The following is a 17,453-nucleotide window of genomic DNA, read 5'->3' on the forward strand; positions in this document are numbered from 1 at the left end:
CCTGCCTCGAGAAGCCTCTCAGGTTAGATGCAGGCCCTGGGACTTCTCTGAGCTTGTAAGGACTGGTGTGTGACTAGGTGTGTTCTAATATTAGGTTAGAGCCTAACCTTAACTGTCAGACCATGTGAAACTGCCAATATTTTCAAATTGCAAATCTATGAGTCAATGATTCAATCTGGGCTTCCCAGGTGGCGCTAGTGGTAAAAGAACTCACCTGCCAATGCAGGAGACGTTAAGAGTCACAGGTTGGATCCCTGGATCAGGAAGATCCCCTGGAGGAGGACGTGGCAACCAACTCCAGTATTCTTACTTGGGAAATTCCTTGGACAGAGGAGCGGGCTACAGTCCATAGTGTAGCAGAGAGTTGGACGTGACTGAAGTGACTTAGCATGCATGCACGGTTCAATCTAACACACGGTGCACGTGGAGAATCAGCCTGGGTCCTGATTTCATGGTTACATAGGCCCAGCGTCAAGGCTGAGCAGAAACAGAGATGTACCTAACCCAGCCCTGACAATGGGGACAGGTATCTCCCCCAAAGGCCCGGCAGCTGTGGACAGCCAACCAAAGTTAGGCGGCTTCATAACAGACTGAGTCCCAGCCCAACACCGATGAAGTGCATGGCTGTGCACATGTTGCTTCCCCTTGCCCCGCCTCAGTTCCTCTCTGTGATCTGGGCCAATCACATCTCCTCTCGGTGGCTGCAGTGTTAGGGATGAGCCAGCAGAGCACACAGCAAGGGCTGAATCCATGGTAGCTCCTATCTTATGGCCATTTTTAGGGGAGTCCAAGTGGAAGAGGCTCTAACCCCAGGCTAAGAGGTTGATGTCTTGTCTCAGGAACTTGGGAAATGGGTGAATTCCTGAGTTGTGATTCAGAGAGCCTTTGGAGGCCAGGAGAAAGCCTATTCTGTTCAGGAGGAGAAAAAAAGGAGATTTTGGGGATGAACCTGGGGGTGACCTTTGGGGCCAGAGCCGGGGAGGATGATTAGGGTCTGGAAGGGGGGATGAGGCATACAGAGGGGCAGGGTTTCAGGGGCAGGCTGAAAAGACACCCCGGCTAAACACCAGCAGGGGACAAAGGCACCCTCGAGGCTGGGAGCCGAGCTCCTATGCCACCAGCGGTCCCCATCCTGGTGGCTGGTACGCCACGCTGCAGTGCTCTGCACGTAACACAGGGATGATATTCCGGTGTCTGGCCTTCCCTCAAAGAGCCCCTCCTGATGAGGGACCCTCACTCGCAGGGTTGGGAAGCCCCCTCCCCCAGGAAACCCTCATTCCTTGGAGCCAGTGAGGTCCCACAGCCTCTGAGGTGGGGACTTGAGTTTCCCAGGAAGCTTGCATATTACAGAATGTTGGCTGTCACTCGTGAGTTCTAGGTGCTGGGGGGCACGATGGTTTGTTTCCCATGGTCTCCAAGTATGGCCATTCCCACTATGAAGGGCCAGGTGCCCAAGCTGGGCAATTATATTCTACCATTTTCACAAACATTATCTTAGTCCTCCCAAGAAGATCTCCTAATCCCATTCTACACATGAGTAAGATGAGACACAGAGAAGACAAATACCTCACCCAGGTCACATAGCAAATCTCAGAGTTGGGGTGGGAATGTAGGGTTTTGGACATCAAGTTCAGGGTGTCATCTGACAAGCCATTTGACTGTTATTCATGATGTCCTGATCATGACCAGATCAGGGACCAGATCAATCTGGGAAATGGTCTCGAGCAGAGGGGCACAGCACTCCGTTTACTCAACCCCTATCACTTACATGGACAAATGACTGCAGCTGATGCAGGACCAGAGGGCAGAACCAAGATGCTGAACGCACAACCATAATTCAACGTGATCGTCAAAGACCATAACAACAGATTGGATCTGCCAAATGACACATAACAGAGATAACTGTAAAACCTCACATCTAGATTCAAAAACACATTTGCCAAATCTGAGCTAGAGGAATTCTGTTCGGATAGCAGCCCGTGTGAGAAAGATACAGGAGCCCCAAAACCCAATATGAAATAAGTCAAAGACATCTGTCAAAGAGGCCAGCGGAATTCTAGACAATGTCGACAGACATGTAAACCTTGGACACAGACCCACAGAATGCATGATCGTCTAGTCCAAGACCCGGTGAGGAGAGAGCCCACCCACGGTGCTCTGAGCTGGAGAAGGGAACAGGGCAGGACACACACTTTGGAAAGAACACTGACAAACAGACATGTGTTCCAGAAAGTGTGCCCAGATTGGCAAAGGGACAAGAGACATAAAGAACAACTTTGAGAGAAAGGGTCACATTCTAAGTCTGCCCCAGAGCTGACCAACAGGGCCCTGTGAGCTGTCCTCAAACACTGAAAGAACACGTGGAAGAGGAAAACCAACGTATTTTGCACAACGAGTATGGAATTAGGAACGAGTGGAATTTTGCCCTTTATATATAATTCTATTATAGTTCTGACGTCATGTTCAGAAACTCCTTTCACATTAATCTCTCTGTGCTTCAGTTTCCTCCTCTGTTAAATGGGGCCAATAATAATAATAACAATGATGCTGCAGCTACCTCTATCATGGGGTTGTGGTGGGGATTAAATGAGTTACTACGGTAAATGCTTAGATCAGTGCCAGGGTCCCTCTCTGTTAGCTAAGTGTTTGCTATTAGCGCTACTACGCCTGTTATTGTGGCTTTTGTTACCTCCCTGAATTGAAAGGGAGCTCTGGCCGTAGACAATGTCTGGTTCCCTTTCTGTGTCCCCAGCATCCATCCCCCAGCACACAGCAGGTTGAGTCAAAGTTATGTGGAGGCTCATGTCAAGATTCTCTGAAGTAGATCATCCTGAACATTCAGAGATGAACTGTCATTCCCAGCTGGCGTTAAGATGTTTCACAGGCTGAGGTTGCTCAAAAATAGACTGAGCGCTGAGGCAGGGCCGCGTGGGTGTGGTGGCTGGGGCCGCATGCCCTGCAGGTGGTGCGGGTCAGTCATCGGGGGACACCCTCAGATTCCATGATACCCATCTCCTCCTTTCCCAGGGGCCCCAACCTGGGCAGCCACCTGGCAAGGGAGGGGCAGGGATCACCCCTACACTTTTCAAATGCGGACCCGCGCACAGCCCCCTCTTCCTGAGTGAGAGCGTTTCTGGGACTCCTCCTGCCTGGCCATCCTGCCCCTCCTGGGACATGCAGAAGGCCCCAGCAAGCCTTGATGCAAATAGTGCTCAATTTCCTGGGCTAAAATTACATCTTGAGTCAATTTTCATAAAGTGCAGTGACAGATTTAGGCGCTGGGAAGATGGAGCTTTCTCAGAAGGCATTAAAATGACCCAAACAGTTAAAATCAGCTGGAACTCAACAGCCAGGGGCTGTGAGAGCAGCTTTCATCCTTCTGCGGCCTTATGCAAACAGGGAGGTCTGGACCCTGCCTGGAGAAACTGCTGTGCCCGCACTTGACACCCTCCAGCCATGGGACGAGTATCTCTCGGCCAAGATCCAAGCTCACGCAGGGACATTTTGCACTGAAATGTGGAGCCATGGGAATGGGTTTGTGTTTACCAGGGAAAGCAGTCTTCCATAGCAGGGGCCGTTCCATAGAGGTGGGTCTGGATTATTCTTTAACCTCTCTATTCCCAATATTTTCCTCTGCAGGTCACACAAAGAATCAGGCAAAGTGGTAGGGCCTTTGATGTGTTTGAGGGAAACGTCCCTTCTCTACAAGTGGCTTGAAGCCTGTGTCCCAGGGTAGCCCATGCAACAGAGCTCTGCCACCATCGCCCCTGAAGGCTGGACATGGGCCTGATGGATCTTATAAACAGGATCAGCCTCCTCTCTGACATTCTGACCTTATGAGCCCAGCAGTCCTCAGTCTGAGGGTCATGAGCTCCCTTCAGCTGTCTCTTCCTGTATCTTACCCCCAACACCCTCTTCGCTCGCTGTCTGTCCGGACAGTCTGTCTGTCCCTCTGGATGCACTTTCAGCCCTTCCCCACCCTGCTCTGTGCCTGGGAGGCCAACCTATCTGGACTGGATCAGCAGCCCCAAGTCTCCCAGGAGGTTCCACCAAAGGGAGGTGAAGGCAGGAGGGCAGAAGGTGGGGAGAGCAAGGGTGGCCGGGCTGACCTCGCACCTCCACTGAGGGCCCTGCCCCTGCAGAGAAGCTCCCCTGGGGTTCCAGGAACCACCCCCACCCTCCCCTTACCGCCTCAGGCCTGGAGAGGTCCCACTGTTGCCAGCCTCTGCGATTCACCAGCCCTCTTTGGTTTCCTTGGGCCCCGCACACTCCTTTATAAATAGTCTTTTATCATATGTCTCAACTACCCAACACCTAGACTGGCCTGCTTACTCCTGTCCCCTCCAAGCCTGTGCTTTCACCTCCATCTTTGTTGTTGGGCCCTTGCAAGCACCATGTCTCCCGGCTTCACTGAAACCCAGCTTGACTCAGCTCCCCCAAGTGGACGCTCCCGCTGCGCTGGGGTGGAGCACCCTGATTCCAACAGCCGAGGCCAGTCCCCGTCCGCTACAGGACGAGGAGGGTGAACCCGCTGAGTCCCAAAGTTCCTTCCAACCCACAGTCTCCTCTGCTCCCCGTCAAGCACCCCTTAGACAGGTGACGTGTTCAGGTTCCAATTCCATCAAAAACCCGAATGACAGCCTGGCTGTAACGTTCTCTCCTCTGAGCTCCCGTTCTGTTCTCATCAATACCTCGCATCACATCCTCCTTCCGCATTATTCACGCACGGGGATCTCCCCTTCCAGGCTGAAAACTCCCTGTTCCATCTGTGTTTTCGGTGAAACTCTTCTTTTGGCCTGTCTCCCTCTTTCCCTCAGCACCTCATGGATGCTTCCTATTGTAAATATTGACTGAAGACGGACCAGTAAGGCCCAACAATCTGGCCGATGCTGTAGAATAATATTTACCGAATGAAGACTACAGAGCAGACACGTTATATCCACTTTGCCCTTCCCTCATCACAGGCCTGTGAGCTCGGTGTTATCTCCGTAATATCTCCACGTGTGGAAACACAGAGGCTAAGAAATTTGTTCCAGAAAGGGCTGGAGCCAGGAGTGAATGCACAGGTGTATCTGACTCCAAGGCCGTCTCCTTTCCTCTGTTTCACCCTGTGGTGTGTGTGATAACAAGATGCAATGTGGGCACTTCCCTATCGGTTCAATCCTGTCGGTCCAATGGTTAAGACTCCATGCTTCCAGTGCATGGGTTCAGTCCCTGGCTGGGGAATTACTATCCTGCATGCCCCAAGCATGGCCAAAAATAAAAAATAAAAAAAGATGCAACGTGGACAACTGGGGACCCTGACCCAAATGAGACAAGCCTCATTACAGAGTGTAATTAAGGGTTCATGGAGCAGCACCCTTCTGAAGAGGCCCTTCCGGACTTTCTTGAATGAATCACCGAGATGTTAGGACACTCCTGCTCTCTGTGAAGCTCTGCCAAAAGGCCTCAAAAGTAATGAGTTCACTTAGGCTAAACATTTCCCCTGCAATCTGCTTTAGACTTTAACTGGTTTAGAGTCTTGGAGAGGGCAAAAAAGTCAACAATAGCCCAGTTCCTGGGGAAATATTGCCCATACATTTTATGGATAAAATTTACCTGCTTCAGCCACTTGCTTCTGCCAAATCTGAAGGAAGGAGGAGCAGGGAGGAGGACAGGTGATGTTCTGGCCAGTCCACCAACGAGGAAGCGGTTCATGACTTCCTCCAGAGTTCAGGACTTCTACCAAAGGTTCATGACTAAGAGTCTGAATTACTGAAGCTTTACGGGCCTGGCGGTCCCTCATTCTCACCAAGTCACCGGGGATCCCTACCCCTGCAGGCTCTTGGCTTTTTGACTTTTTCTTCTCGTGCACCATTCCCTTCCTCCCCTCTCGGCAGGCCCCGGGGGCCAGACCTGTGTCCCTCTGCTCTTTGAAGCTGCCTCTATCCCGTTAGATAGAGCGCCTGCCTCTCTCAGTGGAGACCCCAAGCCAAGTCTATTCAGAGCTCCGGGCCTCCTCCCTCCCTGTCGCGTGAAGGGCACAGGTGGGGCTGCCAAGGTCAAACTCCCTCTCACGCCATCCTGGATCCTGTTCTGATCAGCAGGAGCGAGCTCAGAGCGCACAATACAAAGACCACGGAAAACTACCTCCAGATAAATTCACCCCCACCTCCTCAACCATGGCAGAAAACAACATTCTTCACCTCCCAGACTTTCACATCATCTTTGTTTGGCCAGATCCTCTTCTCCAAGAGTAAGGAGGTCTGCCCCTTCTTTGTTCAGACAGGATCCAGGGGCTACCAGGACCCTTCTCTTGACCCCATCCCTCCTTTTATTCTCTGCACTTGAAAACCAGCTGGCATGGAAGGTGCGAGGGAAGAAGGAAGCAGAGTTAGGAATGGGACAAAAGCTGCCACATCCTTGCTGGCCTCTGTCACCCGCCTCTTTTTCCTAATCCAGTCACTCATCCAATAACCATTTGTTAACACCTACTAGAGGTGGCTCAGATGGTAAAGCGTCTGCCTACAATGCGGGAGACCCGGGTTCCATCCCTGGGTCGGGAAGATCTCCTGGAGAAGGAAATGGCAGCCCACTCCAGTATTCTTGCCTGGAAAATCCCATGGACAGAGGAGCCTGGTAGGCTGCAGTCCGTGATGAGGTCACAAAGAGTTGGACACAACTGAGTAACTTCACTTTTACTTTCACTGATTTTATGGTTTAGAGTGAAAAGTGATAGGGAGGCAGGACTTCTCTGGGGGTCCAGAAGTTAAGACCCTGAGCTTCCAATGCAGGAGGTGTGGGTTTGATCCCTGTTCGGGGAACTGAGATCACACATGCTGTGGGGTGTTGGGCGGGGAGGAGAGTGGCAGGGAGGCAAAATTAAGCAGGAAAGGGCATATGTGCTAGAGAGGTTGAAATGTTAGAGTGGGTAGACAAGGGAAGGCCTTGATGGGGTGATGTCTGAGTCAAGATTTAAGGGAATTGTGAAGGGGCCACATGAACATTTGGGAAAAGAGCATCCCGAGAGAGGGAACAGCAAGTGCAAAGACCCTGAGGCAGGAGGAGGCAGGCGGGGCTGGAGTGGAGTGATGGAGGGGATGGGCAGCAGGGGATGGGTCAGACAACTCAAGGAAGTCAGACTCCACGGGGCTTGGTGGGCCACCACAGAGACTGCGATTTTGCAAGAGCTGCTGGAGGGCTCCAACTGGAAGAGGGACAGGGTTTGTCTTGGGTTTTAATAGGATTCCTCTGGCTTTTGGGTGAGGAATAGACTAAAGGTATCTAGCCCCCACCCACTAAAAGTCTCTGTGACTCTTGACAGTAAGTCCTTCAAGTCTGCCCTCTCCTTAGATCCCCTGTCACCAGGGACAGAAGACATATGGACTCTGGTGGGACAATGTAATTGAAACAAGGCTGGAAATGTGGTCATCCTGGGTTATGGCAGAGCTTGGAAGCCAGACTAAGGAGTTGGGAGTTGATTCAAAGCAGAGGGGAGTCACCTAACTAAAGCCACGCTCAATCACATTAGTCAAAAACCACAGGAAAGCCATTGTGGCGGCCACATGGTGCTAGATACCGTACCCACGCCTCAGGCCACGACCCTGGTGGGCCAGGACTCCTTGTCTCCCTGCTCAGACCGGGGCTCCCTGAGGACAGGAACTTTCTCACCCCCTTCAGTCTCTGCTTGCATCAGCAGGGATAAGACTCTGCATGCCTTACTATCCTCGGGAGCTGAGACGCTGGAGTTGGTAATCAGTCATCAGGTGGGAGGACTCCAGAGTTAGATGAACAGACAGACAGACCATCAGGGACAGGCTGGCGTTTCCAGGATGGGAGAGGGGCTGTACCTACCTCCCGCCACTGCTTGTTCTCCATCCCTTGAGTATACATGACGCATACTGTGAGGAGAGGAGAGAAAAGAGGGTTAACGCTCCAGGCCAAGAGGAAGATGTGCGCCCCAGGTGGGGAGGGCTCTGGGGGGTCAAGCATCTCAGGACACTCCGTCTTGGTTAGCCTTGTTGGGTCTGGCTGGGGGCGAGGTCAGCTTGGAGTAGAGGGCCTAGAATATGGGGGTCTGGGAGGAGGGTCAGGGCCACTTGAGTCTAGGCCAGAGCAAGTGTGAAGTGTGAGGCAGGTGGACAGGTGGGCCTGAAGGAGGACTGAGCAGCAGAGATGTGGCAGGAGGGAGCATCTGAGACTTGTCTGTCCCTTTAGAGCCCAAGGCGGCCTCATGAGGCCTATTGTTACCATCAGCCCCACTTTCCTGATGGGGAAACTGAGGATCAGAGGAGGCCAATGACCTGTCTGAGGTCATATACTTGAGCGGCATTGCTTAGAGCTAGAACCCTGGGCTCCAAAACCAGTGCTCATGCCCCTAGGCCACAGACATTTGGGGCTCTTAAATGCACAGGTTTCCCTGGGACTGAGACCTTCTGGCCCCAGACACCCTGAGTCCTCCCCACCCGCTTGGTTGTGTTGAGGCTTCACACCCTCCCGCCCCACCAGTTCTCTTTCTGCAGACGGTGTCGATGAAACATCAGACAGCCTTGATGTATGGGAACAGTGCCTCGTACACAGTAAGCACTCAGTCCTGGCCCCCGTGTCGGCCACTGTAGCAATCTTAATGCCATTGTTCACAAAGGAAGCCATAAACAAAACAAAAAGGCAACCTATGGACTGGGAGAAAATACTTGCAAACAGTGTGACCCAACAGGGCTTAATTTCCAAAATATACGGGCAGCTCATGCAGCTCAATGACAAAACAAACAAGCAACCCAATCAAAAACTGAGCAGAAGGTCTAGATAGACATTTCTCCACGGAAGACATACAGATGGCCAATGGGAAAGATGCTCAACATTGCTTATTATCGGAGAAATGCAAATCAAAACTACAGTGAGGGTGTCACCTCACACCAGTCAGAATGGACATCACAAAGAAGTCTACAAGTACCAAGTGCTGGAGAAGATGTGGAGAAAAGGGAACCTTCCCACACTGTTGGTAGGAATGTAAATTGGTGCAGCCGCCATGGAAAACTGTATGGAGGTTTCTTAAAAAACTAAAAACAGAGTTGATGTAAGATCCTGCAATCCCATTCTTGGGAATATATCTGGAGAAAACTCTAATTTGAAAAGATACATGCACCCCAGTACATGTACTATAGCACTATTTACAATAGCCAAGACATGGATACAACCTAAATGTCCATGGACAGGGGAATGGGTACAGAAGATGTGGTACATATATTCAATGGACTATGACTCAGCCATAAAAAAGAATGAAAGTTTGCAGCAACACAGAGATGGTCCTACTGAGAGAAGCAAGCCAAACAGAGAAAGACATATATCATATGATAATATTTATACATGGAATCTAAAAAATTATACACATGAATTTATTTACAAAACAGAAATAGACTTACAGACACAGAAAACAAATTTATGGTTACCAAAGGGGAAGGTAAGTCAGGGGAGGGATAAATCAGGAGTTTGGGATTACTACTATATATAAAAGAGATGAATAACAAGGTCTTACTGTAGGGCACAGGGAAGTATATTCACTATCTTATAATAAAATATCATGGAAAAGGACAAAATAAACCAAACATAATGCAGTTGTTATTGTTTTTACTGTTACTACTGTCAGAGCAGGACTTACGTGGGTCAGACTTGGAGAACATGTCTTTGTCCAAAAGGTTCCTGAAAGAGGGGGAGAGAGAGCAGAAGTTAGCACAGCCCCGGGATCTCAGGGAATTCAGGCTGTTACTGAGACCCAGAGGCAGCCTCGGGCTTGGCTTCAGGCAAACAGGAAGCAGGAGGCCGCCCCTGCATGGTTTAGTAGGGCTCATTAGAGCTGGGTGGGCCCACGAGGTTGCTCAGCTCAGCCTTCCTAGGGTGCTTGCTGCTCCCTACCTCTCACCCCCACCCCCACGCACTCCTGTGGACCCCGGTACCCTAGCTTGCACAGCCCCTTGCTCTTGGGCCAAATCCCAACTTGCCCAATGTTCTAAAAATTCTCTTCTAGAAATTCTCCTTTTACCACTTTTCTGTCTCTGAAAAAATAAAACGAGATCAAGCCATCAAAACTTCTCCATTCACTGTTCCATTCTCCCAGGGCTCTACTTAGAGCCAGTTGACTCGATCATCTCCCCTGTGCCTAAGGATTAATTAATGACACCTCCCAGGAGATGCAGACTCATTTGAACAGGGTCCTTCGGTGATCAAGGCCAGAGCGCACACATGGCCCTAACAATCAGACTTGAAGTCATGCAGTAAGATGGTGGACACAACAGGGAATTCCGTGGTGCTCTCATTGCCAGGGTTCAGTCCCTGGTTGGGGAACGAAGCTCCTGCCAGCAACGTGGCATGGCCAACAACAAAAAAAGATGATGTAGCATTGAAACATGTATATTATCAAGTGTGAAACAGATTGCCAGTCCAGGTTGGATGCATGAGACAAGTGCTCAGGGCTGGTGCAATGGGATGACCCAGAGGGATGGGATGGGGAGGGAAGCGGGAGGGGGATTCAGGATGGGGAACACATGTAAATCCATGGCTGATTCATGTCAATGTATAGCAAAAGCCACTACAATATTGTAAAGTAATTAGCCTCCAACTAATAAAAATAAATGAAAAAAAAAAGATGGACACAGTGTTTGGGGGCAGAGAGACAGGTGTGGATCCCCCTCCCACCCTGCCTCTGTGCGATCACAGCTCCCACTCACTGAGCCCCAGGCACTGCGCTCAGTACTGGGCAAATATTAGCTCCCAGTCCTCTGGGGGTCCTGCAAGGTCAGTGCCTGGGAGGCAGGATCCCATCTAACAGGGGCAATTGGGCAAGCCTGCACGTCCGCGTCCCTCACTGCACAGTGACCTGCTGCTGTCCTTGTGTAGGAAACAACATGGCCCGACGGAAACCTGGTCTCCGGCTGGGAAGTGACTCCACCTCTCTGGGCCGGTTTCCTCATCTGTACAGCAGAGAGTACCAGCTTTGAAGGTTGCCGATGCTCGGCCTTCCCTCCCTCCTCAACCCTCAGAGTCCCCGTCCACATCCACAGTTTCCTCCTGCTTCTCTTCCAAGGGCTCTCCCAGGTGGACAGGGTTGCAAATAACCAGGGAGTTGACACTCCCCGGGGCAGCCTTCAGCCAATGATGGGCAGGAGTTGGGGCATCAATGCCCAGTTTCCTCACTCCCCACCACTCCCCGCAGATCGCTCTGTGTCCCACACAGCCCCCCAGAGGGGCCTGCCAGGAGACTTGCTCCTTGAAGACGCTTGTTGACTCCGGCAAGGGCTTCATTGTTGAAGGGGCGTCCTGCGAGCCGCCCCCCACCCCTGCTGCCGTCCGCCTGTTGGTGCTACTGACTCCTTCCTACACTTCCCTAGAGTCACGCTTTGCCCGTGCCAACCACCTCATCCATGTCCCACCTCCCTCTCAGATGTCCCCGGGGGTCTTGTCATCCCCCTTCTCCACTCCCATGCCCCACTCCCCCCAACAGGCCCCTCGTACCCTTTCCCCAGAGAGGAGAAACCAGACACTGGGCTATGTGGCTTCCTGCCAGCCAACTCCCAGTATCAGAGCCGGATTATCTGTTATCAGTTTATCTGTTATCTGTGATTATCAGTTTATCTGTTATCTGTGATCAGATAACAGATAAACCTTCAGGATTATCTTCTCCCTGAGGAGGGGGAGACTGAGACCCAGGGAGGGACAGGGCATGGCCAGCAGTGGTAGAGCCGGAGAGGTCTAGAAGGAGACCTTCCCCCAAGTCACCAACACTGAAGCCATCAGCAGAGACAGCCTGTCTGGACACCTTGACCCACAGCCAGCCCCACCCCCAACTCTGAGGTGGGACCCCAAGACCAACCTACAGACAGACAGACAGACAGACACAGCAGCCTCCTGTGACAGTACACAGCATGCTCTGCTTCCAGGGAGGCCCAGACTGTGCTGGCCCATCATTCCAGCTCTGGTTCCCGACAGATTCCCATCCTCTGCTCCAGTCTCCTCACTCAGGGGCCTCTCCCCAAAGGTCCGGGACCCCAAAGGCAGAGAACCCCTCTATTGGCCCCCACTGCCCCTCTACCAGACCTGCTCCCAGCAGCGGTCACTTTGGAAACCATCTGATAAACTTCCCAGCCCTCTGCAGTGAGCATCAGCTGAAACGACACATACAGGCGGCTCTGAAAAGCAGGCAGCAGGAGCCACAGGTAAGACACCACCTATATATATGTGTGCTCATCCACACACACTGAGGTGGGCTGGTCTGTTCCCAGGTGGACCCTCCCCTCCTCCCTGTGCTAGATTCAGAGCAGGAGTGTTGGTCTGGAATTATACAAAATGCCTAAAGTCCAAAGATGACTCTGCAGCGGTGGAACTGAGGCACGGTGAGAAGCTGGAAAGTCATAAAGAAGATTGGGGGGTGGGGGAGTAGGGGGACTTCTCTTCTCAAGCAAGTGCTGAGGTTTATCTTTGAATTCTATAATGAAGTTCTGTAATTACATAAAGTCCTCGAATGTCCAAGCTAGAAGGGACCTCAGAGGTCACCTTTTCTAATTCCTTTATAAATCAGGAATGTGAGACTCAGAGAGAAGGCAACTGACTTCTAGGTATCTTTCAAGTTTAGTTCTGGAACTCAGGTTCAGTCATGTCTAGGTGAGAGAGAGAGTGAAACTCTGGATTCCAGCCTAGATATGGGCGTGTGTGTGTGTGTGTGTGTGTGAGCGAGCACACATGAAAGAAAGAGAAAGTGAGAGAAAGAGACACAGATATGGAGTTTTATCTTCCAAAAGAAGCAGATGGGGCGTGCCTGGGTGATGGGGATTCTCCTGGTGAGTGCACCCGGTTGGACTAAGAAATAGAAGCCAGCCACCTAGCTTCGGTGGCTCCCTGCCCAGTGACCTTGGACTCTCACTGAGACTCAGGGTCATCCTGGCCATGGTCCTGAGGATAATGCACACCTGCTTCCCTCTGTTCTGTTGAGATTATCCTCACCCTCCTTCCAGAAGCATTCCTATTCGTTCTAAACTCTGCCTTCCCTGGACAGACACTGACCGACAACTATTTCCTCGGAACGTTCTCTGGCCTGTACTGTGCTATATTCTCTGGCTTGTAGGACCCATGACCATACTCGGCACACCCTGGACTGCAAAATCAGGGTGCCTCTGTCTCCCACGCTCCGAAGGGCTGCTGAGAGTTGGTCACGACTGAAGTCCCTTGGCACACACACACACTGTCTCTCACATGGGCAGGGACTCCAGCTCTGCTCCAGGCCAACCCAGCACTGGACTCAGAGTAGGGCCCTGGCAAGTCGGGTGGGTGAAGGAAAACCAAAAGGAATGGCCAGACGGGTGAGCAAGGCTCTTGTCTCCCCACAGGGTCACGCTCAGGGCCGGCCCCTGTACTTCCATTTAGCTGCAGAGTCTGAGGGTTAAGTGTGTGGGCTGCAGTCACACGAGCTGGGTTCACAACCCCCCTCTGAACAAGTCACTTGCCTTCCTTGTGCCTCTGTTTCCCCATCTGTAAAATGGAGTTATAAATAGCTCTGCCTTTAAGACTGCTGTGATGCCCTGGGACATGGTGAGGCTCATCAGACAGTTGAGTCATCGTTGGCCTGGTGCTGAGCACAGCGGTCACTCTCCTGGTGCGCGCTCAGGTTCACTTGATGACGAAGGAGGGGCAGGAGGAGCGACACAAGCCACTTCCTACACTCAGAAGTCCAAGGAAGCCCATCCCATCACATACACTCCCGGTTTCCCATGGGGCTGATGCGCTGACAGCCCAAGGCTCAGACATGGTGACTGACTTGCCCACAGGCGCTGGGGAAGCAAGAAGCCATGGGGTAAAAAACCCAGATCTTCTACCATGAAGCAGGGCTCAAACTGCAAGAACACAAAGACACCAGACCACAAGTGCTTTTCTCCAGTCATTGGAGAACTCACAGAGACTTTCTTTCCAACAGGCAAAATATGTGTTTTTTCCCCCAAAGCATAAAATACTTCAGCTGTCCAAGCTGCAACCTAAAGCTTGGCTTCTTTTGTTCCTTAAATCAAGGTCAGGGAGCAGAGGCCAACGCTCTTTTCCTCACTGCTCTCCCCTCAGAATAATTTCTGAAACAGTTGCAGGAAGAATGACCATGCACTGGGCAGTGAGGGGAGAAGACCCCAGCAAAGACAGAAAACACTGGAAAGGCCAAAATGAGAATTCCCGCCAAGTACTAAAGGACAGAGCCTGAGGGGGACACCTTCCCGAGGAGGGGCTTAAAAGAGTCAGAACAGAAGGTGAGGCTCTCTAGTCAGAAAGAGGAAGAGACACAGGGAGTCTCAGTCTGAGGAAAAACAGCAATGCCGCCAGGAAGCTACAATCTGAGAGGGGGACACAGCCCTGCCCTCAGGAAGCCCCATCGGAGGGGAAACAGTCTTGCCTCAACCAGCCTGAATTTGAGAGGAAGCACAGCCTCAGGCAGATCAGATCTGAGAGGATACAGAGCCAGATCCTCAGGGAGCCCCAGTCTGAGAGGAGACACGGCCCTCCCTCAGGGAGCCCCAGTCTGAGGGAGACATGGCCCTCCCTCAGGGAGCCCCAGTCTGAGGGGAGACACAGACCAGCCCCCAGGGAGCCCCAGTCTGAGGGGAGACACAGCCCCGCCTCAGGGAGCCCCAGTCTGAGGGGAGACACGGCCCCGCCTCAGGGAGCCCCAGTCTGAGGGGAGACACAGTCCTGCCCTCAGGGAGCCCCAGTCTGAGGGGGTGGTCATATTTCCTCTGAGCTAAATTGCTGGGTGAACTGATTATCATATCTTCAGTCTTTAAACAAAGTCTACTACGGGCTTCCCAGGTGCCTCAGTGGTAAAAAATAGGCCTGCCAATGCAACAGACCCAGGAGATGTAGGTTTGATCCTTGGATCAGGAAGCTCTACTGGAGGAGGAAATGGTAACCCACTCCAGTATTCTTGCTTGGAGAATCCCCACGGACAGAGGAGCCTGGCAGGCTATAGTCCATAGGGTCACAAAGAGTCAGACACAACTGAGCGACTGAGCATGCATGCAAACAAAGCCCATACATGCTCCATGGATTTACTAGCAATAACTCTTGATACAGAATAGAAGGAAACACTCCAAGAGGATGTATCTCAGCTTTTCTTGACTGTAGGTCCCTAATTGAGGTCCATGAATCCCTTTAAACTATTAGCAAAATGTGGCATATTGATCCACATTGATCCAAGAAGGTATGGACACATCCTTCTTTTGGAGAGTTTTCATCACATTCCCAAAGAGGTTCATGAGGTTCAAAAGGCCAAGGAAATATGGTTTAGCTTCTTTCCAACAGCCTCCCTAAGCATCCCTGCAACCTCTGGCAAAAAGCTGGTGGTGATGAGTGCATAACTTGCATCTTCAATCCTGGGTCCAGAACCCAGCTCTTTCTGTGTTATCTAGGACCTCACTTAGTCTGTATCCCCATCTGTAAAGTGGGAGAAATCACAGTCCCTCTCTCCTACGAGTTTTCTGAGAATTAATAGAGTTCATATATGCAACACAGGACAGTGTCCGGCACACAGTAATTTGCAATTCAGTGCCTGGCATACAATGTTATTGTTGTTCAGTCGCTCAGTCATGTCCGACTCTTCACAACCCAATGGACAGCAGCACAACAGGCTCCCCTGATCTTCACCATCTCCTGGAGCTTGTTCAAACTCATGTCCATCCAACCATCTTGTCCTCTGTCATCCCCTTCTCCTCATGCCCTCAATCTTTCCCAGCATCAGGGTGTTTTCCAATGAGTCGGCTCTTTGCATCAGGTGGCTGAAGCACTGGAGCTTCAGCTTCAGCATCAGTCCTTCCAATGAACACCCAGGACTGATTTCCTTTAGGATGGACTGGTTGGATCTCCTTGCAGTCCAAGGGACTCTCAAGAGTCTTCTAAAACACCACAACTTGAAAGCACCAATTCTTCTGTGTTCAGCCTTCTTTATGGTCCAACTCTTACATCCATACATGACTACTGGAACCTTTGACCACATGGACCTTTGTGGGCAAAGTGATGTCTGTGCTGTACAATACGCAGGCATACAATAAGTGCTCACAAAAGTCCTGTGGAGGATAAGGTGTCTTGTAGGGATTCCCTGTGTTCTCCCCTCTCTGTTCCCTAAATGCTGGGCTTGATCAGGACTGTGAGCACCTGCATGTCCTCGGCCCATCACTGCCCATCTCCTTCATGGAGGAGAGCAGACTGGGGCAAGTGAGTCACTATCAGGGAGAAACAGGAATCCTAAAGAGGCTGGAGAGACCCCAGAGCTGGAGGGGCCTGCTAGAAGCACCCTATTTCCCTATGGAACAATTCAACACCAAACATCTGGTCAACCCCCAGTAGGCAGTGGGTGCGAGAGGGCCACATTACCCATGGATATGTGTGCGTGCTTAGTCTCTCAGTGGTATCTGACTCTGCGACCCCATGAACTATAGCCCACTAGGCTCCTCTGTCCATGGGGATTCTCCAGACAAGAATACTGGAGTGGCCATGCCCTCCTCCAGGGGGCCTTCCCAACCCAGAGATCGAACCCAAGTCGCCCGCATTGCAGGCAGCTTCTTTCCCATCTGAGCCACCAGGAAAGACCAAGAATACTGGAGTGGGTAGCCTATCCCTTCCCCAGGGGATCTTTCCGATCCAGGTACCAACCGGGGTCTCCTGCATTGCAGGCAGATTCTTTACCAGTTGAGCTACCAGGGAAGCCCAGTCATGGATATAATCTGCACCAAATCCTTTGTTGGGTACTTAACCTGTGACACCCTATTCACTCTACGTAGCAATGCAGGGAGGCAGACATTGTCTCCTTTTATAGGGAAGATAGCTGGGGCTGAGGTGTGCCAGTGTCCCCCAGCTTAGCTGGAGCACTGAGATTGAACTCTGAAGCTGGAGCCCCTTCAGAGGTGCTATGGGGAGGCGGGGGTGCCTGTGTTACCAAAATCCAGGGTCTCCCAAATCCCCACCCCAGCCAGCAGTGACCCTCACAGCCTCACTCCCCGATTTCCCGTCCCCTAGCTTCATCAGGGCTGCTCGCAAAGGAACAGCTGAAGAGAAGTGGAGGGCTTTCCATCTCTCCCTGCTCTGCTCCCTGTCCTAACAGGCAGAAGTAATCTCAGGAAAGGCAAGGAGGGAGCTGGGGAGGAGAGGGACCTTGGCACCCAGCCCCTGGCACTCGCCCATCTCCCCTTTCAGATCCTGTTCCACACGCCCGTGCACTGTCTCTGTGCCAAGCAACCTCGCCAAGGTCTAAAAAGCAATTTTCACATGGCTTAGAGAGCTCTCCTTCCTGGAGCTATTTGCATTTTTGTTATTATTAATTATTGTAATAATTGTCCCTCCTAAGCTGCGTGACCGAGGAAAAGAGCCTGAGCTCTGCCTCAGATCCATTCAAACTAGAATCTCCACACTGCCACATGGTAATTCTGTGACCCTGAACAAGCTACTTACTTAAC

The 17,453-nt window shown here is 51.6% G+C and overlaps 1 protein-coding gene across 3 annotated transcripts in view; it reads right to left on the reverse strand.

Annotated features, from left to right (window-relative positions):
- The window catches only part of CPNE5 (copine 5), a 103,498-nt gene that overhangs the window by 78,291 nt on the left and 7,754 nt on the right, over window positions 1–17,453 (reverse strand). For all 3 annotated transcript variants that reach the window (XM_043449824.1, XM_043449822.1, XM_043449823.1), the window contains exons 2-3: window positions 9,638–9,678; window positions 7,834–7,880 (exon numbers count right to left, since the gene is read on the reverse strand). In XM_043449824.1, coding sequence (XP_043305759.1) covers window positions 7,834–7,880; window positions 9,638–9,678 — 88 coding nt within the window. The remainder of the gene's footprint in view (window positions 1–7,833; window positions 7,881–9,637; window positions 9,679–17,453) is intronic.

The sequence above is a fragment of the Cervus canadensis genome, chromosome 28, assembly GCF_019320065.1.
Source record: "Cervus canadensis isolate Bull #8, Minnesota chromosome 28, ASM1932006v1, whole genome shotgun sequence".
NCBI classification, from domain to species: Eukaryota; Metazoa; Chordata; class Mammalia; order Artiodactyla; family Cervidae; genus Cervus; species Cervus canadensis.